This window comes from Chrysemys picta, chromosome 5 (assembly GCF_011386835.1).
Source record: "Chrysemys picta bellii isolate R12L10 chromosome 5, ASM1138683v2, whole genome shotgun sequence".
Lineage (NCBI taxonomy): Eukaryota > Metazoa > Chordata > Testudines > Emydidae > Chrysemys > Chrysemys picta.
Window position 1 is genome coordinate 16,825,629 of NC_088795.1, and position 27,440 is coordinate 16,853,068.

General features: G+C 41.9%; 1 protein-coding gene across 2 annotated transcripts in view; it reads right to left on the bottom strand.

Moving 5' to 3' along the window:
• ANTXR2 (ANTXR cell adhesion molecule 2) overlaps positions 1-27,440 on the bottom strand; it is a 180,692-nt gene that overhangs the window by 136,725 nt on the left and 16,527 nt on the right. For both annotated transcript variants that reach the window (XM_005292099.5, XM_005292098.5), the window contains exons 5-8: positions 25,973-26,080; positions 25,799-25,867; positions 24,773-24,853; positions 704-764 (exon numbers count right to left, since the gene is read on the bottom strand). In XM_005292099.5, the coding sequence (XP_005292156.2) occupies positions 704-764; positions 24,773-24,853; positions 25,799-25,867; positions 25,973-26,080 (319 nt within the window). The remainder of the gene's footprint in view (positions 1-703; positions 765-24,772; positions 24,854-25,798; positions 25,868-25,972; positions 26,081-27,440) is intronic.

Here is a 27,440-nt window from a genome sequence, read left to right on the forward strand (position 1 = left end):
AATTGCAAGGTTTCACAGAACTTATAAGCCCATCTCTAATTCAGCTTCATTCACCACACACAGTGAATATCAGATAAACAAATAGTTTTGTGACTATTTTTAACTTCTGAAAAAATAACTCTCTCAGTAGAAAGTTACAGTATGTGTTTACCTTAACATATTTCTGTGACTTGAAATGTAACTTGATCCATTTAATTGAATATGGAAAATTGTGTATACTTTTAAGGTGGAAAATTGGGTAGTAAAATGCATGGCTTTGAGACCAGCATGGCAGTTTAGAGAATGTGCAATATATTGCCACATGAGTTTCTGGACTATGACTATAGTGTGTTTATACAGTGCTGTGTACAGAGTCTAGCCCATGACTGGACTCCTAGATGCTATCTCAACACAAATAACTACTAATAATGGTAACAACAACATTGCTCAGTTTGTCATTCACTGGACAACATGGAGTTGCCAGACACAGGATTGAGAGTGGGAGCTGTCTGTCCATCCCTCAAAATTCTTCCACTGCATTTATCCTAGGCTACAAGAGGAGGAGTTAGAGGACAACCCTCCTCCCTCCCCGTTAGAAGGAAGAATCCAATCTTTCCTTAATTCCTTTTCTGTCTAGTGGAGTTTTAGCTACACATTTTACACAAAGCGGAAAACAGCACTATCATAATTATTTGTATATTATTTTCCATTTCTAATAACTTACCTCCCACGCAGACACTTGATGGTTCCAAATATAAAATCTCTGTGCATGACTGCTTCAGTATCTATTGGGGGGGAGAGGAGAAATTGGGGAGAGAAGATAATATCAAAATATGAATAAGATTTCTAAATACAACATCAGAAACTGAGATCACACCAAACAGTGAGACAAGAATGAACAATGCACATGTTTGTCACAAATGCAAGGGGACAGAGTGCTGGGAATCAGCAACTCAACCAGCACTCTGGTCACGGTTTAAACCAATTAGGCCACAGGGAGGGCCTGATTAAGGAGAGGAGTTCCTGATTACCATATCAGACCCTGACTGGGTAGCTAATGAGCTAACTGGCCCATTAACAAGGAGACTGGATCAAAGGAAGAAAGTGCAGTGGGGGAAGAAGTGGAAGAGAGGAAAAAGTCTGATAGGCCCAGGCAAAAGGGAGTTCACTGGGAAGAGACGCCTTTTCTTCCCCCACCTTTGAGGATGGGAGCAGTGGGTCCCCGGTCACATGCATATATTAAAAAAAATATACAGATTTCACGTGTATGTGCGCTGTGAGAACACAATGGATGTTTCTGCAATCAAAATAAGGACCTGATCTTGCAAATTCTTGCACACCTGTTTATTCTGTACTATTTCCTAAGCGTTGTACCACAGGGACTAATATGTTAACTTTGGACTCTATTCAGAACAAATATTAATGTCTGGTTTTGGCCTTGGAATTTCTGTGTAGCTTCCTAAATTTATTTCCCATGGATCCTCATCCTAATGTACAATCCAAAAGTGCATGATCCAAGGCCCAGGGAAGTCAATGGGAGTCTTTCAATGGGCTTTGGGGCAGTGTCAAAGCACATATACCAGGTTTTGGCATTAGTCCCCATGTAGAGCAGAACAGGAATGCCCAGAGCTCTCAAGTGTATTGGATTGTATGGGACATTTTGCATTTCAGCTAAACCAGGCAGCCTTTTCTGCTACACCAGCACATCAACCAATGCTCAGCCAGAGATGAGGGAGAGAATGATTCATCTACAGAATGCTCTGAACCTAGGGGAAGGTGCACTCATCTGGCAGCCAGAAGACCAAAGTTTCTGATCTCACCTCTACTGACTGCTGTTCATATTTCTGTGCATCTCAGAGTCCTTTTTATTAACTAATGCTTTGTGTGCGACTCGCTTCTAGGATAAGGATCATTCCCCATTTTACAAATAAGTTGACTGACCAGGCTAAACAAGATCATTAAAGCAGAGCAAGGACTAGAACCCAGGTCTCTACTATGGCAGGCCCCAGTCTTACCCAAGTGAGCCACATAACGTATCTATAGCAAGTCTGGCTATCCTGTTACAAGGCTGTTTGCAACTACCATGTTAACCATTAAACCAAACTCTCCGTACCAGAGTCAAGCTCAGAACCCAAGATTCCCAATCTCCATCATTCCACTAATGTCTAGCAAATACTTGTGTCAGATGCTGTCAACATGTCTGTAGCTGGTCCACAACTGGGTAATTGTTCTCCTTTAATTCAGGTGGTAGAGATCAGTGCTAGCGTGTGACGTATACAGGTTCAAACACTACTGATGACCCACGAACAGAGGTCCTTCTAGTTGTACATGATGGAATCTGATTTTCCAGTCTTCTTTTTTTTAATGTTTATTTAATTCATACCATGAAAAAAGCATCCTTAAAACAGGTTTTATAAAAACCAGGATGTTCTGGCAATTCTGGCATGACATGCAAACAAAACACAGGTATTATGCATGCTGGTCATTGTTACACATTTTGATTGCTTTTGTCACAAACAGGCAAGCTTAAAGGTTGACAGATATGGAAACACAGGTTTTCCAACATGCCCTGAAAGGATGACAAAAAATCACCCAAGTGAGCATGTTCAAAGAGAACATTCATCCATACAGGAGAAAAAGCTAACTGTGGATAACAGCCACATTGAGACAAATTTCAACACTTTTACTCCTTATGTCTGCCTGAGCTCCAAATATCATCATTCAAAGGCTGTGTATCATGACAGATCAACAGTTCATTTTGCCTGTTTGTGAAAAGGACACACCTAACCCACCTTCCTGGGTATTTGCCACACACAGGGTTTTATCTCAGGAATGACAAACTATTTTCTCTCTCTCTTTTGGCAGCATCACAACCAACCATTCTTGACCACGTGGCGAGGGCTTGAAAAGTTCACTTCCCAGTGGTATCAACCACTGTGCTCCCGTGTCAAGGAGCATGAGACACTATTCCAGTATCTATCGCAGCCACAGATATTTCTTTTGCAGGAGATGGTCCTGGAAGTTCTTTACAGTCCAGCCATATAAACCCACTGTTGCCTAGTCTACGTCTATCTACACTTAAAATGCTACAGCACTGTAGACACTTACTATAACAGGAGTAGACACTTACTATAATAAAATAAAATAATAATACCTTTGCTGAAGGTAGTGCACCTCCCTGATATGTGAATTCTTCCATCTGCCTAGCGCTGTCTCTACAGAGGGCTAGGTCTCACACCCCAGAGAAAGGTATCTATGCCAATGTAACTTTTCAGTGTAGACCAGCCCCTAGTTCTTATTCCATGAGACAAAGCCCCAGCCAACTCATGAGCAGGCACCGTGCCCATCTATCCATAGGCAGCCAAAAGATCACAAAAGCATCTTAGGTATTGAGTCTTTGACCCTATGGTTAACGGAATCATAAATCTAGCTCTGACATGGGTCCAACTTTAAAGGGGAGGTTTTGTGACAGCATACAACAAGCCTGCCAAGTCACGTGGATTTGGTAATATCTTTTATTGGACCACCTTCTGTTGGTGAGAGAGACGAGCTTATACAGAGCTCTTCTTGACCTGAACAAGAGCTCTATGTAAGCATGAAGGCTTGTCTCTCTCACCAACAGAGGTTGGGCCAATAAAAGACATTACCTCACCCACCTTGTCTCGCTAATATCCAACACAACTACATTGCGTGAGTCAGGTGGACGTCATTCAGAGACAGTCTCCTCAACACCCAATTTTTTTTGACCACTCAATGGTAGATTAAGTGGAAACAGCAAGAGTAAGTCAGTCAGAAGTACAAGCTGGTTCCGCCAGGCTACACAGGATTACAGTCATGGAAGGGGAGCGACATACTGAGCCCCCAACACGTTCATATGTTGCAAGGAATAAATCAATCTACACACTTGGCCCTCGTTACTACAGTATCTAAGCACCTCACAACCAATAATCGATTTTATTATCCTCACCACAGCCCTGTGAGGTAGGGAGGTATCATCCCCAGGTACCAGAGAAGCAATGGAGGCACAAGGTAAATTAAATAACCTACCCAAGTTCTGCCTGACTAGGAATTGAACCCAGCCTTTCTGAATCCCAGTCTGGTGCCATCTTCACTCAGCCATACTATGTAGCAATTTTCTCAGTGTGTAGCCAGTTAATCTCATCCTCTTAAATCCAATATACATTTTAATTGGGTTTCACAGTTGTGTAGCAGTAAATTTGGCAAGGAAGACCTCCAGTTTTGTTCAATGATTAATATTCATTACAGCAGCCAAAAAACTGCTCTAGTTTACGCCAGCTGCCAGGGGTCCTAAGAGACCTGTTACAACAGCCAAGGATTGTCAGAGCACACCAAAGCCCCAGCCACACCCACTAAACTGGCTGCAGCCAGGCAGAATGACGCAGGAACTGCAACACTGGCTCTACACCATCAGAAGAGTCTCACCACCGGTGATCCCTCTATGCTGGCTGCCCTGGCTTTCAGGCTTTGCAATGGTGATGCAGTGTCAAGTGACTGTTGCGCAGGGAAGAATCTGGGTCTCTTTTTTTCTTGTTCCAATACAGAGCCATCAAATTAAAAACATATTTGGTCCCACAATAGCAGCAGCAAGCGTGTGAACGCTTCCAACTCCATTCTGCCTCCTACTAACTCTGCTCGCCTCACCCAGGTGTGGGCGGAGACCATTTAAATGGGAATATTATTAAGTATGGGCATTTTCCCCTTTTTCTTTTAAAAAAATGTGAGGAAATTAAATAGAGCATGGTATTCCTTCAGTTAAAAATTCACAATAAAAGCACTGTTTTTTCTAATAAGGAAACTTACTCTCATGAGTAGGCCAATTTAAGTTAATTGGACTATTCAGCTGCTTAAAGTTAACCACATGTGTAACTGTTTGCAAGATTGGGGCCTTGGCTACTAAAGGTGGGATCTTCGAAAGTGCTCAGTATTGGCCTAACTCTGCTCTCATAAGAGTCAATGGGATTGTTACCAGAAACTTCAGTGGGAGAAGAGTTAGGCCAACACATAAGAACAGTTCTACTGGGTCAGACCAAACGTCCATCAAGCCCAGTATCCGGTCTTCCGACAATGGCCAATGCCAGGTGCCCCAGAGGGAATGAACAGAACAGGTAAACACATTGCACTTTTGAAAATCCCAGCCTACAGCAATTTGTCAAGATTCTGTTTGTGTGTGTGGCATCTTTAAGGAAGAATAATTCCCTCTCTCACATCTCCTTTAGGTTTTGTTTTTATTACTCCACCCTGTTTGCTGGTGGTTTCTATTGCTGCATCTCCAGATCCAGTACTGAGCAGGAACAATTACAACATATTTGCATGTGCCAATTTCCCTTTTTTCTTAAAACCGAAAAGCACAAAAGCGGATATGGATAAGATATGTCTTAGAGAGATTTATCAGCTCTGAGGCACAAAAAATGAGTATAAATAAGGAGTTCAGGCTATATTCATCCCCTTGGCACCAGTTATTTCACAATTCCAACAGTAGATGTCCTGCTGGGACAATCTGATTCCAAGTGTGAAAAGTTTTTTTTTTTTTAAATACTGTCATTAAAAATAAACAGTTGCCTTGACACAAAATTTCCATAACTTAAACTATTCTTTTCTTTCACTTGACTTGATAAAGCCCCAATTCTTCCACAAGAGTTTCAAAAGTTCTTGGCAAAGACCAGGTCTGAGTGTGCAGGATTCCTCAACTGTATTTCTTAACTCTCGATATGAAGGCCAAGTGGTTTCCTAAAGGATAAAACCTGCATGGCTTGCTTTGACTTGCAATGTAAAGGTCCTTAACCTTGCTGTCTCTATGACATTCAAACTAGGCTGCTCCTAACCTTCAAAAATCTTCAGTCCCTGTACTAAAAAAAGTAACAGCATTACAGAAATCTTATCATCCCTGAAATTCCTTCTGTGGAGCAACAATCACTTCACAGGAGCAAAATTAAAAAAAAAAAAAAACCCATCCTGTAATCATCTGATATTAGAAACATATGGGACCTCACTGGAAACAGATACATCACCCTATAGTCTTTCCTCAAAAATAAGTTTTCCCTTCCTGCTTCAATTCTCCCATTTGACCAGAAATCTGGACATTCCTTCACAGCAATACTTACACACAGGGCCAGATTTCCATCTTCCACAGAGTGGAAGTCAGAAGTATCATCCAGGTAATGGGGCAAATCCCGCTAGTCATACCCATGAACATGAGCAGTGCCATTGACTTCATTGGGCTGCTCAACTAAGAATAAGGCAACTGGACCTAGCCATCATAATGGAAAAAAGAAAATGTCTTCAAAGATAGGCAAGCTACACTAATTCTGTCACACTCGGGGGAGAGATATTTTTGTACCTTAAAAGGATGTACGGGAATATCTTATCCTTTCTTTTCCCCCTTCTCTCTCTGGCCCCCACTCTTTTTTTCTGGTTAACTCTCTTCTTCCTTCTGCAATGTTATTTCATAGAAGTCAACAAAGTGCACCTATATTTCACTAAAATGCTCATACCTTTCTTTTAAAAAAAAAAAATCTAAATACTGTCAAGCTCTTTGATCCAAACTATGGGTACATCTACACTACCCGCCGGATTGGCGGGTAGTGATCAATCTATCGGGGATCGGTTTATCGCATCTAGTGTAGACACAATAAATCGATCCCGATTGCTCTGCCGTCGACTCCTGTACTCCACTGTGGCAAGAGGCGGAAGCAGAGTCGATGGGGGGGGGGAGGGGCCATCGACCCTGCGCCGTGAGGACGCAAGGTAAGTCGACCTAAGATACGTCTACTTCAGCTATGCTATTCTCGTAGCTGAAGTTGCATATCTTCAGTCGATCCCCTTCCCTCCCCTTCAGTGTAGACCAGGCCTCAGTTTGATCATTTGTCTCCTTGGTGCCCCATCCATTGTTAGGTATGCACTGGGGACCTGAGCCAAATCCCAATTACTCCCAATGATTTCAATGGGCTTTGCCTCAGCCCCTTGAGAAATACATCCTCCCACACACGCCAGGCTGCAGAGCTCCCTGCAGAGCACTCACTGAAGGCCAGAGCCTGTAGTAGCCCCCAGCCATATGGAATATCAATGGACAGAGGATCTGCTAGCAGTAGACCCACTGACAGAGCTCCCACACCTTTACTGGCCCTCTCTTCTCCCACAACTAAACACTCCTGCACCTCCCCACACAGGGAACCCCGAGACAGGCCTTGAGCAGTCCACCCAAATCTTCCTCCCACCTCCCATAGGGTAGGATTTTCCAAAGCACTCAGCATTGGCCTACTTTACTCCTATTCAAGTCAATGGGAGTTTTACCATAGACTTCACAGGGAGCGGAGTTTGGCCAACATAGAGTGCTTATTGAAAATTCCTCCCACAGCTGAACCACAATGGTTTTGCTCCATCTGGGATTCTCTCGGACCAAGGAGGATGAACAGGATTTGCCCCATAGCGAATTACTTGAACTGTGTTTTTGCATTTTTGCCCACTGCTCCAATTTACCTGAAAAAGTGTAACGTGCAAATGAACCGATCAATAGTTTCATTCCCCTTTTTGAAAAATCTATTCTTAAACAGACTTGTTGTGGAAAACTCGGGCACAATATAAAGTGCAATAGGTCAGCAACACTGCGATGCTACTGTCAAAAGACGATCCGTAACTTTGAATTCCATTCTTTCCTGGCTCCGGACGATGAAGCCGAATGATTTTGTGCTGCAAATTCATTATTTACAAACTCACTGCACACAAGTAAAGCTGAAATAATTACTATATAAAGGCCATCCTTGAATAGGACTGTGTTTGAATAAGTACTCTGCTGACATACAAGTATTTCAAACAACTGTAAACTTCCTTGATATAGTTGCATGCAGGAGAGAGATTCAAGGAGCTGATGTCATCTTTTCTATTTCCAGAGTTTCATGCCAAATACAGAGCCCTATTTTCCCCAGAACATAAAGGCCTTGCTTCCAGGGAATTCCCTGATTGCCAGCTGCCCCACAAACATATATTTTCCCATAGCCCAGAGTGTAGAAGCAAGTAGAGACTGACTATTCCCTTTAGCCTCATTCCCTCCAGCCCTGTCCCCACTCATGGAAATCTTCTAGGATCTGGAGAAGCACCTCCAGGGTACTCCATAGACATACACGCAGCTCATGTACCCCAGCCTGAATACAGGGCCACAGGCTCCCATTGAAGTGGAGAGGATGGTAGGGGCTATAAATATCAGACCTGGGAGCTTATACCACAAACTTTATACATAAGATAAAATTTCAGAAAATTAGGGAATTTCCATGCCTCAGCAAACTAACTTCTTCATTTTTCCGGCACATAACGGAAAAGAAAATGTTGCATTATGTACAATTTTAAGAAAATAAAAAGAAATGGAGCTAACAAGACCTGTGCCCATCACCATTCTGGCCCCCATCTCTTTTTAAACGGTAAGTTCTTGAGTGCAGAGATCATGTCACCCGTATATTATTATATATCTCATAGAACTGGAAGGGACCTTGAAAGGTCATTGAGTCCAGTCCCCTGCCTTCACTAGCAGCACCAAGTATTGTCCCTGACTGTTGTTGTTGCCCCAGATCCCTAAATGGCCCCCTCAAGAATTGAACTCACAACCCTGGGAATTAGCAGGCCAATGCTCAAACCACTGAGCTATACCTCCCCCCACCCTATGCATGTCCATACAGATTATCGCACACTAGGGCCTTGATACTGACTGGAGTCTTTGGATGCTGCCTCAATATAAACACCACCACTCGTGGTGACATCGCATGCATTCACTAGTCGAGGACAGGAAATACATCGCCAGGTCTGATCAGCTATCTGATTGTGCAGGGCAACAAGACAATTGTACTTAAAGGGCCTGATCCTCATTTAGACGAGTTGCACCATTCTGTAAATGTGAAGGGGTTTTAAACTGAGGGTAAATGTAGTTTACACCCACTTTAAGCGGCCTTGGGCATTATCTACAAGCTGGGGGGTGTGATATGCTCTAAAAGGGTGTGATTTCGAAAGCACACTAACATATTGTGCATTAACTGGTCTGTGTAGACCCTGCTGGTGTGCTTTAACATAGTGCTGTTTGCAACAGCACTAAGGAACCTTTAGTGCACACCAACAGGGTCTGCATGGCCCTATTAACATGCAACATGTTAGCGCACTTTAAAAATCATGCCCTTAGTTATAATGAGAATTGGGTCCTCCATGAAAATTGTCAGGGCTTTAAAAATTCACTCGCCAATTCACTAGCAGCGAGTAATAAACGTGCCATGACAAGTGGGCAATCTACACCATCTACTTCTGCAGAATTAAATCTTCATTGTTGAAAACAATTCCATTTCTAACCTCGATGGCTGGAAGATAACCTTCCAATGTCAGCCAATGCAGAGACGTCTTCCTGAATCTGCAAACTATAACAGTGCTCCGACCTCACAAAAAGAGAAGCAGAGTGAGATTAACAGAATGTGGTCAGTTTCACACTGCTATTCAGAGTTGTAAGTCAGAACAAAGACTCACATCAGTGTCCCACTGCTGCTGAATGAGCCGCAGCACAATCAGCAACAGGAACTATTCATGGGAGAAAAGGACCCAAAACATGGAAGAGAGGTTGTGTATCAAAGAACCCTGCCCAGAGACACATCTGGCAGAAGCCAGGAAGCTGGGAGTAGTAAGAACATTCTCTGCCCTTCTCCCAAACACACACACAATTTAGTAGGCTCAGCAGGTGAACAGCAAATTCCTTGTCCTTTCCAGCAGCCAGAGGATGCGTTTTAAAGAATAGCGTGTTATAACTGCTATCTTAAAAGCAAACAGAATCAACACATCACATGTTCAGTGTCAAGAGAGACATGCCGCAGAGATCTCAAGAGACAGTTCAAGGCAACAAAACTGGAACTTTCATGAAGTCACATATGGCCATTAAGTGAATGGATAATCTACAAATAGTTTTCACAGTCAGAAGTGTTTATTGGTAATAAGGGGCTAAGCACTTCTTAGTCCATACAGTTTATCAGAGTAAAGATATGCAAGATAATGGGCACATGAGCACATATTCATCTTTGCTGTAACTCCACTGACTTAACAACATTACATCAGGACTGAATGATGGGAATTCTCCCATCAGCCTTGTGCTGTCTGCACCAGGGGTTAGGTTGGTTTAGCTGCGTCATTCAGGGATGTGGATTGTAGACCAGGCCTCAGTTGTGCTATTATAGTTCAGTCCAATTTTGCCTCTCAGCCAGGAGGTTGGGAGTTTAGGCCCTGATCTAATAAAACACTTAACCACATACTTAAGAGTGTAAACAGTCCCACTTTAAACACTGGTTTAAAGTCAAGCACATGCTCGGGTGCCTTGCTGGATCAGGGTTTTAAAGTCATATGCCAAGACTAAGGTGCACACCCAATTCTGTCATAGAAGTGCAGGACTTGGATGTGCTCACTGTGTCAGACCCAGACCAGTGGGGTACAGGAGTCTGGTAGAGGGCAAATATACTGGTCACTGGATGAGTAGTTTTCTGTTCCCTGAGTGACCAGAGAAGGGGCTGCACTAGAGTAATCAGGAACCTGCTAGAACCAGTTAAGGCAGGCAGGTGAATTAGGACACCTGGAGCCAATTAAGAAGAAGCTGCTAGAATCAATTAAGGCAGGCTAATCAGGGCACCTGGGCTTTAAAAAGGAGCTCATTTCAGTTTGTGGCGTGAGTGTGAGGAGCTGGGAGCAAGAAGCTGAGAGTGAGCGGGTGTGCTGCTGGAGGACTGAGGACCAGGAGGAAGGTCCTGTGGTGAAAATAAGGAAAGTGCTTGGAGGAGGCCCTGGGGAAGTAGCCCAGGGAGTTGTAGCTGTCATGCAGCTGTTACAGGAGGCACTATAGACAGCTGCAGTCCACAGGGCCCTGGGCTGGAACCCAGGAATAGAGGGTGGGCCTGGGTTCCCTCCAAACCTCCCAATTGACCTGGACTGTAGGTTCTTCCAGAGGAGAAGGTCTCTGGGCTGTTCCCCTACACATGGTGAATCTCTGAGGCAAGAAAATCCGCCAATAAGCGCAGGACCCACCAAGATAGAGGAGGAACTTTGTCACATCACTTTTAAGAAACACTCCTTTGTATGGCCACTACCTAATCCATCTAATATTATTACAAGCTTGTCTGTTCTGGGTTTACTAACTCGTTAATACATAGGCGTTTGGTAATCAGGCTCTTTTGGACTGTGACCAACTGCTTCGTTTTTTCACTCTCTTTTTAAAACAACTCTTTCTGTTCTGGAAAGTTGATAAGTTGAAAGTTCCACAGTCTGTAGTTTAGCACATCTTGTTCTCAAGTAATTTCAGCTGCAGCCAAGACATAGGAGGGTGGATGTGCAGGAGTGGTTCAGCTCCTTCAGGGATATCTGAAGCTCAGTGCAAGTTCACAACTAAACATTACTTAAAGCCTCTGGGAAAAAAAAGCCCAACGGCTATGTCAGCCCTTGAATTTGGGGGCAATTCCTTTCTATTGAACTAGTTTCTGAATAAGCTGTTTATAAGTACAATAGTTAGACTGGATGTTTGCAGTGTATAGCTCTACACAATTTCTGCTCTAACGCTTCCTGTTCTGCAGCCTCGTGTTTATTTCACTGTACACGTTATAAAGCAGCATAGGGGTTAGCAATTCTACTTAATACATATAGGATTTAATTCAATTAGAGGCATTTTACAGAAACAGGGTCAGTTCTTGACCCTGTACACTGAACCCATAGAAGCCTAAAGCTGAGTAAATTAAAAACAGTATCATGTTTGGTTAAAAATATTTCAGCTGGGGGGGAGGAAAAACACCTACGCCAATCATCACATTAGCAGCTGCATAAAAACAGAAGCTGAACTGACAAATTATGAAAAGGAAGCCCACGTCACAAAGTAAAACAGAGATCACCATTGCCTCTAGTCTTTAGGAACTCCCCTCCCAGCCACCTCTTTGTGCTACACTTGCCTCATTTCTGTCTTGTCACACACAGCCTTGACACTGCTTGTGCAAGCACCTTCTCCTCTGGATCCCCTGTTGTCTGCAACAAGCTGCTACTATCGCTTCTCCTCAGTCCAGTGTAAATCACGAATAATTGCACTGACATCAATGTATATTGGTGTAAGTGATATGAGAACTGAGGCTTCTCTCTTTTCAAATCCTAGCTAAACACACTATTTTCCCTTTTGCTAGTCCCTCTTCATGTTCTCTCCCTCTGCTGCTGTTATACGTGTAACAGAGCAATTAAATAGTTTGCAGTAAAATTGTGAAGTATTCCAGGTACAATTCTTATGAAAGGGGCTACATAATGTTATTGTACTGCATGGTATTACACAAACCCTGCTAAAAATATCTTTTCCTGTCACTGTCTCAACACATTTCATGTTCAGGGGCCCTTAAGAAAACAGTACACTAGCAACAACTTGTGATCAACATAACTGTACATTGACAATTAACAAAATATGTTAAGTGTCAATTCATTTCACGGCATCATTTGATTTTGCTTAGCCCCAGTCTGCAGTTCAAAAGTTTTGGCAGCAGCTAGCACCATAAATCATAACTCTCCTGGCATCTGTTCCTCCCATAAAACTACACACTGAGTTCAGGATTCTGGGCAGGTCATCAAGCACAGCTGGAGTCTTTTCAGAGCAACCATATCAATTTTCAAGTCTATTTAATGTTATGAAAACAATAAATGGGACGAGCATACAAGAGATGTGTTTCCCTAAATTAAGAGATTAGTATACCACAGATTATTGGAGGAAGAGCTCGGAGAGATTTTAGTCGCACTCAGCACATCAATATTTTGAACAATGCAAGCTTTTCAAGATTCCTGGTGAGTGGGTGTTATTCACTACAGATTTATTTCTAATATACACCTCCATTTGTTTTTATTATTGCTCATTGGAAAATGGAAGCAGGTCCCCAGGGAGACTGGCCATTACTGTTTTCACAGGAAGCCAACAGCTTGATAGGCAAAACTGTGTGTACAACAACATAACTAATGCATCTTAAGTACAATTATATTCCTGCTGTACATTCGCAATCAATTTTCGAAAGAAAAAAAAAATGACCACTTGTTACATTGCAGTATAACAACTTTCACTGAAGTCATGCCCAGCAATCTCTGTACAAAAACATATTTACGGTACTATTAACTCCTGTTCACTGCACTTGCAGTTTTGGGAGCCTAGAGTGCTGCCCACCATGCCCTTGTGTACGTTCACTGCAAAACATACCCTGCACAATTCTGAGCCCAAACAAAAAAGCACAAGGAATAGGGTAAATGCCAGTTTACCAATGTACACTATTCCCAAGAGTGACCAATATAAGAAAATTTCAACCCACTAAAGCAGAGTTTATGATGTTCTGTAGGAATGCTATGAACACAAACAGTGAGCAAAACACAGCTGAGTATTAGTGGGTCCATACTGAAAGAAGCACCATGAACCATGACAAAATACAAACCAAACTAAACTATGAGAAGTGCTTCGGTCATGTCCATAGTATGGCATTTGCACAAAAGCCAAGACATTTAGAATTTAAACTGGACCCCTCTTCCTAGCTTCCCGTCCTGAGCCCACATTGTACAAAGCATTCATCCATACGATGATGTGTCTGTTGATTGACTCCATGATAACATGTTTCAGGGTACATCGCACATCCTTATTACAGAGAAAATATCTATAAAGGAGAGAATAAAACATAGGCGGGGAAGGGGCCCGGATCCATGGCTACAACCGAGCTGCCAACAGCACAAGGCAAAGGTGGCACAAAAGTGAACCTTGGCATTCCGCTGCAAGTACTGGATACGGGGCACGAGTCAAAGCAGCATCAAGGCTGCTTTAAGCACATCAGCTCCCAACAGAGTGAAATGACAGTCAGAGCAGCTTTAGCGCACCTCCTTCCCTCCAACCATGCCCCCTACACTGGCAGCCTAGAGGAGGCTGGCCTAGGAGGCATTGTGTTGATTCTAGAAGACTGGAGCATCCCTACTACTTGAGGGTGACCCTCCTATGGCAGGTTACATTGATCCAATGACCTGCCTGATTTTTCCAGCAGTGCAGCACAAAGCCGCCACGGTGTTGCAAGAACCTGCCCCGCAATCCAAAAATGTAATGTTTAACGGCTGCAAGTCTCTCTCAGCATCTCATCCCACGCTGAAACATCAGGCAACAGTAAGGCTGTTAAATTCAAATCCTCTGAGCTTCATCCCAACTATACAAAATTAGCGTGGGTGAAATTCATTTCCAGCTACACTGTTTTCCCTCGCCGCGTCTGACAAGCCAGACTGGGTTGAGCCAAACCATGTTCGAACCAAGTTTACAAAGGTGCTTAATCCAGGTTCTAAAATGGTTCAGCCTCATTCTCACTGACTGGTTGAACTGGGACTATGTCTAACCCAGGTCTCCACGTGGCTTTCACGTGAGTCACAGAATGTCTCACTGGCAGACTTTTTTCAGCTTAGTTGAAATAATATTTTCACCATTGTAAGGTGGTGAAAAGAACAGAGAATTAAATATAAGGGGGAAGAGGTGCAACATACAGCAATGGGTTAATATACTAGCCTTTCACCTCTGGAGACTTTGGCCCTGAATCCACAGAAACTTATGGGTTTTTACATACTGACTTTGGTGGGATTACTCACGATGTGTAAAGTTAATCTTCACAGGATCAGGGCCCTAGTGCTGAATTCAGCCCTGGTATAAGCAGGTGCACCTCTAAATTTATCCCTAGAGCTCCAAAGGGAAGATAAACATTTAATTCTAAATTTCTTTGCTTTCTCGACTTTAACGGGAATTATACCCTCTCTTGCCATGGCCAAATTTGGCTTCAAAGATAAAAATTCATTGCAGATCATGAAAGTAAATGAGTACAGTGGATTACGTGACCTAATTTAACATGGTCCACCGTACACATTCACACTTAGAACCTGTAAGTGTATGTACGTGGCTTAAGTTTTACAGCAGATCTTGTTTCTGGCCAGGCAGGGCTCTTCCCCACTCCAAATAATTGTTAATCACTTGAAAACAAAAGATCTGACTCCAAAGATCTGACTTGGTTCTTCAGTGTAGCATTTGCAAAGCCAAGAGCCTAGCACTCTGAATTTAGCTCTAGTAAAAAATCGTTTTTAAAAATGCATGAGCCAGACAAGCATTGCAGCCCGTGCAAGATGAAATTCTGTATAACTTCTGTGGGCTAGTCAATGCTCAGATTTCAGCATAGTGCTAAAACAAGCCCCAGCATCTCCCATTTCTGCCCAGGGATGTGTCTTTGCCACTTATTACCTACTGTGCAAATATGGTGTGGAAAGCAATCCGGCAATATGGCCACGCTACACTAAATGTTAGACACTCAATCCAAATTAATTTGAAACTTATCAAGTGTATTCATGGTGAAACACCATTTTGACATTGCACTCAAGTGAATCTGTAGAAAAGCAACAGCAGAAGTCACAAACATTGTGGGACCTACTTTTTAATTTTCTGCCAAACATCTGCAGTCTCAAAGGGCACCAAATACTCAATACCATTACAGCTATTTCCTGAGGTTACATGAGTGTAGCGTGTAAACCAAGAGGAAGTTTAAAAAGGTGGGGGAGGGAAGAGCTACCATCCCCTCCCCCACCTAAATGAAAAAAATGAAAATGCATGGGACATATGGACTGCATAAAACAATCAGTGATGTAATATCATAATATTAGTGAGGTTATTCTAATTATACATTGTCTAAGCAATGCCTCATTTTGCAGTTACTTAGTAGAGTAGATACAGATTACAAAACAGCAGGTCATAAGGGATACATATTTTAACAGAATCAGTCTTTTCCCCCAAATTAAAACAACAACCTTGCTTCTGAAACATTACTTATTACAAAGGCCATGACAAATTGTTAGCTTCAATAGCAGAAGGGAACTTAAAACACATTGTTAAGGAAAGTCTAACCTTAAAAAACAACTCGTCACTAAGGAAACGCTAACTATACGTCAGCTGGACTTCTGAATGCTTCATTTTGTTAAAACAGTTTACGGTATCCGTTATGTAATGTAACTGAGAACAGTTTAGGGATATCTGACAAGTCAAATCCAAATCATAAGGCACACAACGAGCATACACCAAAAAAAAAAAAAAACTGGAACCTTGTCAGTTATGTTGCTGGCTTATCAAGCTCAGTGTTCTACAGGAGAACATTATATGATTTGTAATATGTCAGAGAATGTCAAATTAAGGGCTGTACAATCCTGAAGGGTAGAGCAGAAAGCATTCTATTCCAGGCCATTGAGTTTCTTTAACAACTACATGCAATAATTCCCAAAACTATCTACTCGTCGTCTCAATCACATGGAAAAACATAGCACAATGTTAGTTCTAAAGCTTGCACCAAGTGCAGCTAGAGTATTAGACCATCCATGTGGATTAAGGAAGAGAGTGATCTAATCGGAATAATTTTTTTAATGACAACTTGTTGCTTTTCTTTCTTCACCCTCCCCCTTAAAGTTTAAACATTTAATTGCTCGCTTCCTGGCTTCCCAGTACAGAAACCAAGCATATTTTCCTCCTACAGGAAATGTTCCAATTAGGAAGATTTGTAATTGGTAATCAGCTGTTTCTTTAAGTTGATTTTGCTCTTGAAAAAATGTTTCAGGGCTATGAAACGTCAAGGGTATCCTTAGTGGCATGCACTTCACTGACCTCTTTCAAAACTTGTGCTTTCTACTTTTCTGCAACTAAGGCAGGTAGGAAAAACAAGGCAATTATTTAAATAAATGCTGGAGTCAGGAGCTAGGTGGACAGGTTAGTAAGGGCACTGGCTTTTCACCTGTATTGGGGTGAGATGGCTTTGGTCTCAAGTGACAACTACCTTGAAACAACCTTGTCTCTAATCACTGTGGCTGTACTACAGAACTGAACTGCATATAACCGAACCAGTTGGCTTAGAAACCATTTATCTACAAATGGTTCAATGCATTCACACTAGCCATACGGATTCAGTTTAACACTACTTGTGTTTCCACCAAGGCTATGCTAAACCACTCATTTTCAGCTGAAATGTTCACAGGCTACCCATCCTATAGATCAGTGTTCCCCAAATTTGGGACGCTGCTTGTGTAGGGAAAGCCCCTGTCGGGCCGCAGGTTCGGTCGATCGCAGCTCCCACTGGCCATGGTTCGCCACTCCAGGCCAATGGGAGCTGCTGGAAGCGGCCCGGGATGAGGGACTTACTGGCCTCCGCTTCCAGCGGCACCCATTGGCCTGGAGCGGCGAACCGCGGCCACTGGGAGCCGCGACCGGCCAGACCTGAGGACGCGGCAGGTACACAAACCGGCCCGGCCCGCCAGGGGCTTTCCCTGCACAAACAGCGTCCCAAATTTGGGGAACACTGCTATAGATCATAGCACATCCCCCCCACATCAGCTGATTCTGAGCAGATCTGGCAACATGATGGTGGGACAATTCACTAATCTACAATTACGTTGGCACCAAAACAATTCAGATTGAAATGGTTTAGATGGAAACAGTTCTTAGTAAGGCTAAAAGCAAGTCTGGTCAAAATGGTCCTTGGAACTCATGGGAACACTTTTGTACACGAACATGAGGTGTTTCACAAGTGCTCTAGGGGTGAGTTGTTCTTGGAATGGCAAATGTCTCCATGGTACACAAGCCTTAAGAACTGGGAGTCAGGATACCTGAGTTCTATTTCCATCTCTGCCACTGATGATGTCTATCTTTGAGCACTAATCACACCTCTCTGTGCCTCTGTTTCTCCTCCCATCCTTTGTCTATCTAGACTGTAAGCTCTTTGGGACAGGAACTCTCACAGTGAGTTCAATACCGTGCCAATGTAGGCCCCGATCTTGACTGGCACTTCTATGTTCTACTGTAATAATAAAAACAACAACTGTGGGTATGTGTAAAGAAAGAAGTGTTCAAGGCATGTATTTAGAGGCGTTATGTAATTTGGCTACTCAAGCAGTATTTTACACAGCTGTTTTCTTTCAGATCCTCTCACTAATCTATCTTATACCTTAATGGTAAAAATGTATTGTTACACAATCATGTATTGATATAAGATGAGGAAGAGCTTGACTGAAAGAAAAAGCCTTAATTAGATATCCTTTTCTGCTATTCAAGTGAATGTGAATTATAAAGGGGGGTTTTATTGACTGATCGTTGCAGTCAGATCAGGCTTTATTCCCATAATAAATGAGAGTTTTACCGGAAAGAGCTTCTACAATTAAGCCATAAGCTTTTATAGCAGTGCCGGCTAACACCACTTTAGCTAAGGGCTGTCAGCATGTCCATTATGAACCCAGTTTTTCAATGGATTATAACTTGCCTATAAAATTTTGCTCCAACAAGAAAGTTGGCAAACAAGATCTCTGCCTCAGGGAGCATTCGTACGTTTGAAATCATAATAAAGATGCTTTAAATACAGTATTGTGTGTATCTGTATATATGAGCCTTGAAAATTGCAAGGAAATTTTACCAGTCCATGCAGAAGATCTATTCTTAAGCCTTTTTCCATTGTTACTGATTCAAAAACAAAAACCCAACACTAAAGGTATTTTTTTTTTTTGGATGGATGAATAAAACTACTCTACCTGGGAATGTGGTCCCTTAATTTAGTTCTAGGACTCCTTGTTATGCCCCTTTTATCACCCTAAATAATTCCTCTCCAACTTTTGTCTTAAACTGTTATCATGCCCCATCTTCCCCAAGTCACCACTTAGTCAAGAAGTGCTTACAGGACCAGATGCTGATAGTGTGGCACATATAGAGTTACCTACTACCCAACAAACAGCCCCACTAATTTCAAAGGGACCATTGGCAGAGTAAAATACCACCCACCCAATGAGAATCTGGGAATCTGGCCCACATTATTTCACTCTATTAGTAACACCGCAATAAATCAATCCCGCCAGGCCCTCCCATTCCCAAGGTTGTTGCTCTTTGCTGAACTTCTTCCAATTTGTCAATATCGTTTCAGAAGTGAGGTGTGCAGAACCGACAGCAAGACTCAAGGCACAGCTCCACTGGAGCAGTATATAGACAGACTATTACCATTCTGCCCCATGGCATGATGCCTCTCCATGCTAGATGACGAACTTTGGATTTCATATGTATCTTGTAATCTTAATTTTGAATGTTCAGCCTAATGTTTATGTTTTCTGAGAAAGCTACAATTTTCTCTTAATGGGAGTGGGTTTCATCCCATGCTAAATGGACCCAGTCCATTTGGAATCTATTCAGTTTTAAAAGATTCAGTTAAAAATTGGTTTATATTTATAACTACATCTCTACCCCTATATAACGCGACCCGATATAACACGAATTCGGCTATAACGTGGTAAAGCAGTGCTCCGGGGGGGAGAAGGGGGCTGCGCACTCGTGGATCAAAGCAAGTTCGATATAACGCGGTTTCACCTATAACGCGGTAAGATTTTTTGGCTCCCAAGGACAGCGTTATATCGAGGTAGAGATGTAATGTATATGGTTTGACAATCATGTTGGACTGTTTTTAAAATGGTGTTTTTCTCTCCCTTCTTCCTCTATGAAAGCCCTGAACTTACTCTACAAGGGAAACAGTAAAATTGACTATACACAAAATAATCAATTAAAACAACAGAGACAAATATTTCTCTCTCTAATCTCATATTATAATTATAATCAGTTATAATAATCTTAGGTACAACCTGTTACAGCAGAAAAATGTTCAGAGGGAGGGTTTTTTTTTTTTTAAGCTGTTTCCCTTTTAGTGTCTGTTAAGCATCAAGTTCCTGCAGCCTTATCTGATAAGTGTTTGGGGTTGTTTTAAATATGAGAGAATATTTTACTTCCCACATTATGCACTGTCAACTCGTAATATGAAAGCTAAGTGATGTCTAATTATAGCCGGTCACATACTTTAATGAAGTTACTAAAGAGAAATCCATATTTTAAAACGAATGTTACTTTTAAAGGTGTACTCTGTTCCAGTTCTGCTCTCAGAAACAGCCATGCAACTTCCACTCACTGCACCCAAATCCATGGGAATTCTGCATGCACATGTGAAGATAGAATCAGGATCCTTTCGTTTATTTTGTTTTTCAGAACCAGGTTTATTCAAGCAATTTAGATCTCAAGACCACATGTTCAACTGTACACAGTGTCCATAACTGAACATTCCACAAACGCAGGCGAAACTCAAAATGTGAACCTTTCTGCAAGCCGGAGAAAAGTCTAGATCAGGTCAGATTGATTTAAGATTTGGAATGCAGCCTCCCAATCATGTGGACCCTGAGGAACAAGCAGCAGGAAGAGACCCACTCCCATGCGGGCCAAGATGTCCAATGGCTGCTGCCTCCTTGCTGGCCCCCTTCCTTTGAGATCCCTGTCACCTATCCCCACTGGAAGAGCAGTACAGCAGTGGAATGGAGTTCCCAGTCAGTACAACAGCAGCAGGGAAGATGATCCTAGCAAAGTGAATTCTGTTTTCAAATCTATTTGATTTACAACTGGATATCTACTGGAATAATAGAGGCTCAACCAGGAAGGACATCTCAGTGAGTGCCTGTTCCCCTGCTCGCCCCATAAGCCTGCAGAACCCCAACCCTGTGGAGCTCCAGCATAAGAGCTTCGTTAGGAAAACTAGGATTTGGGGGGGAGGAGTGTGGGTGGAGGAAGGGAGGGAAAGAGATTAAAATGTAGGCCGCATCTGGCTCCCAGCTCTGTGTTTTAATCACTAGAGCCTGCTGCTTTTTCTCAGTAGAATGCTTCCACAACAATGTTCATTTCAGAATCAATTGAAACCATTAAGAAAATAGAGCTAAAGCGATAAAATTTCCAGATGTGTATAAATAGGAATGTTTCCAATACAACTTTTTTTAGAACAAGCTTGATTCTTATGCGACTTCATGAAGAAGAACATTTCCACTTGTGGTTGAGATTTTTCGAAGCTGCATCTAAGGGATTTGGATACTCAATTCCTATTCATATTAATGGAAACTGGGCGCCGGGATCTCCTAGGAAACTTTGAAAATCTCAGCTTGGGGTTATTTTTTTAAGGACCTGGACTACTTCTCAAGCACATGCTAAAATCCCATTGAAGTGTTCTAAGTTAGATGCTTCCTGAATCAGGACATGGATCCTCCAATGTACTAGGCCATCTCCTCGAAACGTGCTCACCATCCTTTAACTCCCAACAAAGACCATAGGTGTTCAAGATGGTCAGCCGCTCACAACACTGGTCCCTAGAACACTGATGTGGTTATTACACTCCAAATAGCCATTCCTGAATGGTGCTTTAATAGAGAAGAAATAGCTTAATTAAATCCCGTCCATATTAGAAAACATTTGAGCTCCTCATATGGTACCAAAATATCACACTGTGAAAGCAACTGTGCACTCCTAAGCTCTTAAATCTCACATTGCCACTGTATTTCTTCCGTTTGCTCATGAAGCCATACTTCCACATAATTATCAGCCAAACTAAATCAGTAAACCATTCCTGATAGGGTAACCAACTTGCCTTCAGCATTTTTCTTTTAAGCTACTAGACTTTCTGCGTAGATTTATTTACTCTGACAACTTTGTTCATTTGATACTTTGTAAAGCTGGATATTAACAATGCCAGAAAAGCTTACAGAACTTCATGTGAGTTATCACCGCACAGAAGTATGCATAAATCAAATACATTGTTCAAATACAGTATATGGGGATATTATTCAAAAGAAATGTGGCACAATACGTAGATGGGTAAATCCTTGCTGACTTCATTGGGAATTGGAGCAAGTAAAAACTAAGAAAGAACTTCAGGATTTGGGCTAGAATTTTTCAAAGGTTATGTCTATGTTGCACTGCACACCACTGGTGGCAGCATGGGGGGTACATGTAGCTTCCCACCACAGTGAAAGGCAGGTGGTGTCCACACTGCAGTGGGTGGCTACATGCATCAGTGAAAGGCTCTGGCAGTGGGGAGGCGGCAGAGAAAGGCCCCGGCAGCTGCCCCCAACCTTTCCCTTCCCCATTGCCTCTCTCTGTCAGAGCCTTTCCCCACTACCGGAGTCTTTCCCTGTGGTGGAAAAAGTTAGCCAAAGACCCATTACTAACGTATGGATGTTTCAATCCCTGCCCTAGAAATGAGCAAGTGATATTGACAGTGTCCCACTGTCCAGCTTCCACACGGATAACATTTTCCAGGGGGAAAATGGATGCCAATGGATTTTTCAGACTGCTTCTCAAAGCATTTAAAATCCTTGAAGTTGGAGTCAAGGGCTGTAAAGCCAGAACTTTTCAGGACCTTAAGAACAAAAATTAAAAATCTAAACCACCAAATCAACAACCAGATAATTTTTTATTTATCCCAACAAACATAACCGAAATGAGCCCTTTCTTGTGTTTCCAGACAACCTGAATAGCTGCAACACACGCTTTTCTTGGAAATATACAAGCAATTAGCTAAGCCCTGAAACATTTGTTCAAATTGCTGTCTGTTAAATAAAAATCTACGCTATTCAAGTGCTCAGTTACAGCTTATAAGGAATAGTCCATGCGTTTACGATCTAGACTAGATCTTCCTTAAAAAGCCAGTCATTCCCACACAGTATTTCTGGGATGAAGCACATCATATTTTAAGGATGGGATTTTCACAAGCACCAAAGGGAATTGCATTTCAACGGGAGTTTGGTGCTGAACTCTTTAAGAGCTTTTGAAATCCCACCCTGAAAAACTAAAGATTAAATTCACCCCAGTGTACATCAGTGTCTGCCAGGGCACAGGGCCCATGGTGGCTCATAGTTCTTGGGGTGAAATAATGCAGGTACGCAGACCCACTTCTCAGCCATCTCTGCCAGGGGTCTGACAGACAACAAATGCAGCCTCAAAAATGGGTGTCACTGACCTGCTAAAGCGGGTGGCCAAACCAGCTAGGGGATGCACTGACTCTACACATCCTAATAGTACCTTCCACAAGTTGGGCTCCTAAGGAAAGCCTATGAGAAACTACACTTCCCCTATCCTTCAAAACCTGAGAGAAGAGCATGGTGGAACCACCGCTTAGCCTCTAACAAGGAAACAGCAGCCCTTGTTAGTACTAGGAGGTGCAAACTGATACTCCTTGTATTTATGAGGTTGACTCTTGCCATATATAGTTGAAAAACATTATAAATGTTTAGGTCATGGGGTTTCCAAGGACATTAAACAATTAAGGCCAAATACTCAGCTGGTGTAAATCAGTTTAGCTCCATTAACTGTGCTGGGCCGATTTACAGCAGCAAAGGAACTGGCCCTTAAAGTCTTCAAAATACTGACAAACAGGCATTCCCTAGCATTTGCCACATGGATTTACTATCTCTTAAGGGAGATGAAGTAAGAGCCAGAACAGATTGATTGCATCTCTTTAGACTGGACGAAGAATCTTCTGAAACAATATATCAGCAAAGAGAAGAAAAAATAGTTTAATCTATACCAGTAACTTCTAGAGAAAAACCACATTATTCAATGGAAAAGTAGTGACAAGTTCATGACTTAGTTATAAGTAGTGTCCTTTGTTTAAAAAAAAAAAAGGGGGCGGATGGAGGGGGAACAGCAGTGGGGTCTGTCTTGGGAAGAGAGCTTCGTTCATTATTATATTACAGCCTTACATTTGACATTCAGTTTGCACTATTTTCCTTTATGAATAAAAGCTGTATTGAACAACATATGGAGCTTAAACCAGCTTGAGCTCACTGCCTATCACGCTGACCAACAGTTGCATTGTTTCCTTCTACTCCTCTGTCTGTCTGCATCCATCTGTTGTCTTTTGCCTTATACTTCGATAGCAAACTCTTTGGGGCAGGGACAGCCTTTTTGTTCTGGGTTTGTACAGCATCCAGCACAGTGCGGTCCTTGTCCGTGGCCAGAGCTCTTATGCACCTACCGCAACACAAATCATTAACAACAATAACAATCATCATCTTTTAAGGCACTGGTGCTCTGACGATTATCCAAACGACACCAAATTTCCTCTAAAACCAAATACGTAAGTTATGGTCCATACAACTGAAGATGCCTACTTGAGCGAACCAACTAAAATATAGCCTCGTCACTGACCACATCAAAAGCATGAACCGCGTCTCTTGGTTTCATCCCTTCATATCCCTTTCAAACAAATCACTGCAAATCAGTTCATTCACCCACACTCATTAACGGGACCCTTTGGTGAAACGCATAAAATGCAGGAGTAACAAACCAAACTAAAAGACGGTTTTCTTACAGGGAAAAAAAGCGGGTAAAAGCAGAGGCCAAAGTGATGCTTCCAGAATACTTCCATATTCTTACTAATTTCTGGTTAGTACCATAACTAGCTTATGGAATACTTTAAAGCCAGTTGTTACCAAACTATTTTGAATAGCTGTACCACCTCACCAGACTAAGCCCTTAACTGTAAAAGTTTCCACCTCATCCCCTTGATTTAGGAAAACTCACCTAAGCTTGCATTTTGCTAACTCTATACTGAGCCAGACCACATGCAATTCAGTGGATGGCAGGCAACAGCAATGTATGGAAATGCATCACTAAGGTAAGAAGGGTAAATGTATTGCAGATACCAGTGACTGGGAACTATGAATTTAGGGCCCAATTCGGCTCAATGAAATCAATGGAAATGGAGGGCTCTCAGCACCTCTCAGAAGGCAATCAGCTCCTTGCAGGCCTTTAGACTAAACCTAGCTAATTATAATGCAATTGCCTTCCTGGCAAAAACGAAGCCTCCACAGAAATCAAGAAATTGCTTCTAAAATCCATCAAAAGTTCTGAGAATGAGTGTTTAATAATACTCACAGAATTAATTATTCCTTTAAGCGCTTGGAATCCTCCAGTGACAGGGAAGACTTGTTCTTTTGTATCAGCAATTCTTTCAAGCTTTGAAAAACAAACACAAATAACTTGGCAGACCAAACACGTTGCACAATATTTTTCAGCCTGAAAATCTAAACATCGGTCTAAAAGCAACAGGCTCTATCATTTAGCAAGAGAATGGAAATCCTGGATCCCATGGACATTCTGGCCCACAGTTAAAGAGAGCAGTTATGTTTTTTCTGAGCAGGAGTACTTGCTGCAACATGATATGCAGCTAATCCCACTGTATGGTAATCACTCAAATAAAACCAGAGTAAGAGGATCCCTAAATACAGACCGTTTCAGACAATCATTTTACTTCTCTTCTTGGAGTGGAGTTAAAAATCAGCACTAAAACTGAGAGAGAGATAGGTGGTGCAAATTTTCTGCTTCCCCATTTGCTTCATCTTACTTTACAAAGTCTTTCCGCATACCCTTTCTTTAAAGTTCCTTCTGTACACTTTTCCATTTAAAGTCCAAGTCTTCCTACTCCATTTCCATCCGCTCTATAGTGCTAATTCTGCAAATGATCAGCTTATACGAGCACAGGACCTATAGATACATCTTCAGTTGATGAAAAAAAACAATAGTCCTTCTTTTGTTTTCCAAAACAAAGACTATTGTCCCCTGTCAACTCAAAGCTTATCTATAGTCACTGTACTCATGCAAGCTGTGGTCTAAGCTGGTTAACATTTGAATGGAAAGTTTACCTAAATGATCTGGTTCAGGCGGCTATCAATAAGTGTAATTCATTTCTGAGAGATCTTTTATGTAATAGAACAGTGGCATCCACTCATTCTTTTTACGTCTATTAATAAGCAAATGCCTAAGTATCTACTTCCTGCTCTGGAGAAGATATTGGACTGTTCCAACATAAGTAAAGTACATTCATCTACCACAGTGATGGCTGCCTTATAAAAACTTGAATTATGACATAATTAGTAATAATAATAACAACAATGCACTTACTTGTTCTTGTTTAAAATCAAGGACCCCAACACAGTAAACTCTAGCCCCTAAGGTTCGGGCCTTATTTGCCTGTTCCAAAATAGAATGAAGAAAGAAATACACTATTTACACACCAGGCTATACACACACAAAAACACAGCAGAATGTAACAGACAGTTGCAGTTCGGTACTCACCTCTTTTTCTGCATACAAGGGGATCTGACCATCCAATTTACCATCTGTCAAAGCAATTATTATACTGGAGAACTTTGAGCCTCCTGCACCCTCAATTTGTTGATTTGCCTGAAAATGAACAATAATTATCCAGTTTGCAGTCATATCCGAACTTATAACCAAGGTACTTCTACTAAATGAATGCAGCCATTTGAAATAATCCAAATAAGACTGAATGATCAAATCCATCCCTAGAATTCACCTCTTCAAGCAATCCCCCATCTCCCCTCTACCTATCATCCTTTCATTAATTTAAACCATAGTTGGATCACAGCCTTGGATTGTAATTTGTTTAGGCTAAGGAACATGACCAACATTTTCCAAAGTTACTAGTGACTTTAAGAGCCCCAGCGTTTGGGTCCACAAACTGACACACATTTAAAGCGGTATGATTGTCATACTCTGCAATTTTTGATGATCATGTCCCTTTAAGGGGTCTCACTTTCAATATTGCCAACCCCAAACCTTCAAAAATCATTAGACAGGCCCCAAAATATAATGAAATCAGATTAAAAAGAATAAGGTTTTTTTAAACAACAAATTTGGGGCTCTTTTTATTTGTCTTCTAATTTTTCAGCCCTTTACGTCACAGTGTCAAACTTTTCTCCACAACCGTGATGGCTAGAAACTTACTTTTTCTTTTTGATGAAAATTTAGATTCTCACAGAGTCCCTGGTCCCCAGGACCTGGGCCTTTAAATTAAACATCAAATATTGTGAGACTCTCAATAAAATTACAAGAGTCAACAAGACTGCGAATTGGATACCCAAAAATTAAGGGAGCTAAAATCACTAGTCCCTATGAAATATTTTGGCCCATGTCTTTATCTATGTTTGTAAACAAACATGAACATTTTAGATGCTCTATTAATGTTCTGTAATAATAACAGCAACACTATAAAGCGGTGGTTATTTACTATACCAATTCTTTAACTGTTATACAGTGTTAGTTACTTATTCCATATGGGAAAACTAAGGTCCACCTCTTGACTCTAGGGGTATGTCTACACTACCCGGATCGGCGGGTAGCGATCGATCTATCGCGTGTAATGTAGACACGATAAATCAATCCTCGATCGCTCTCCTGTCGACTGCTGATCTCCAGCAGTGCGAGAGGCGGAAGCAAAGTCGACGGAGGAGCCACGGCCGTCGATCCCGTGCCGCGAGGACATGAAGTAAGTAATTCTAATTCGATCTAAGATACATCGACTTCAGCTATGCTATTCTCGTAGCTGAAGTTGCGTATCTCAGATCGATCCCCCCCCCGCCTAGTGTAGACCAGGCCTAGGAAACAATACAAAAGAAACTCCATAAGGCAAACCTCACAGGATTTCCAAGCCCCTACATGGGTTTTTCCTCCTACCAGAACAATCTTTGCTTGAGTAAGGACCTTGGGATTTGGCCCTTAAAGACTATTGGATGTAAGATCC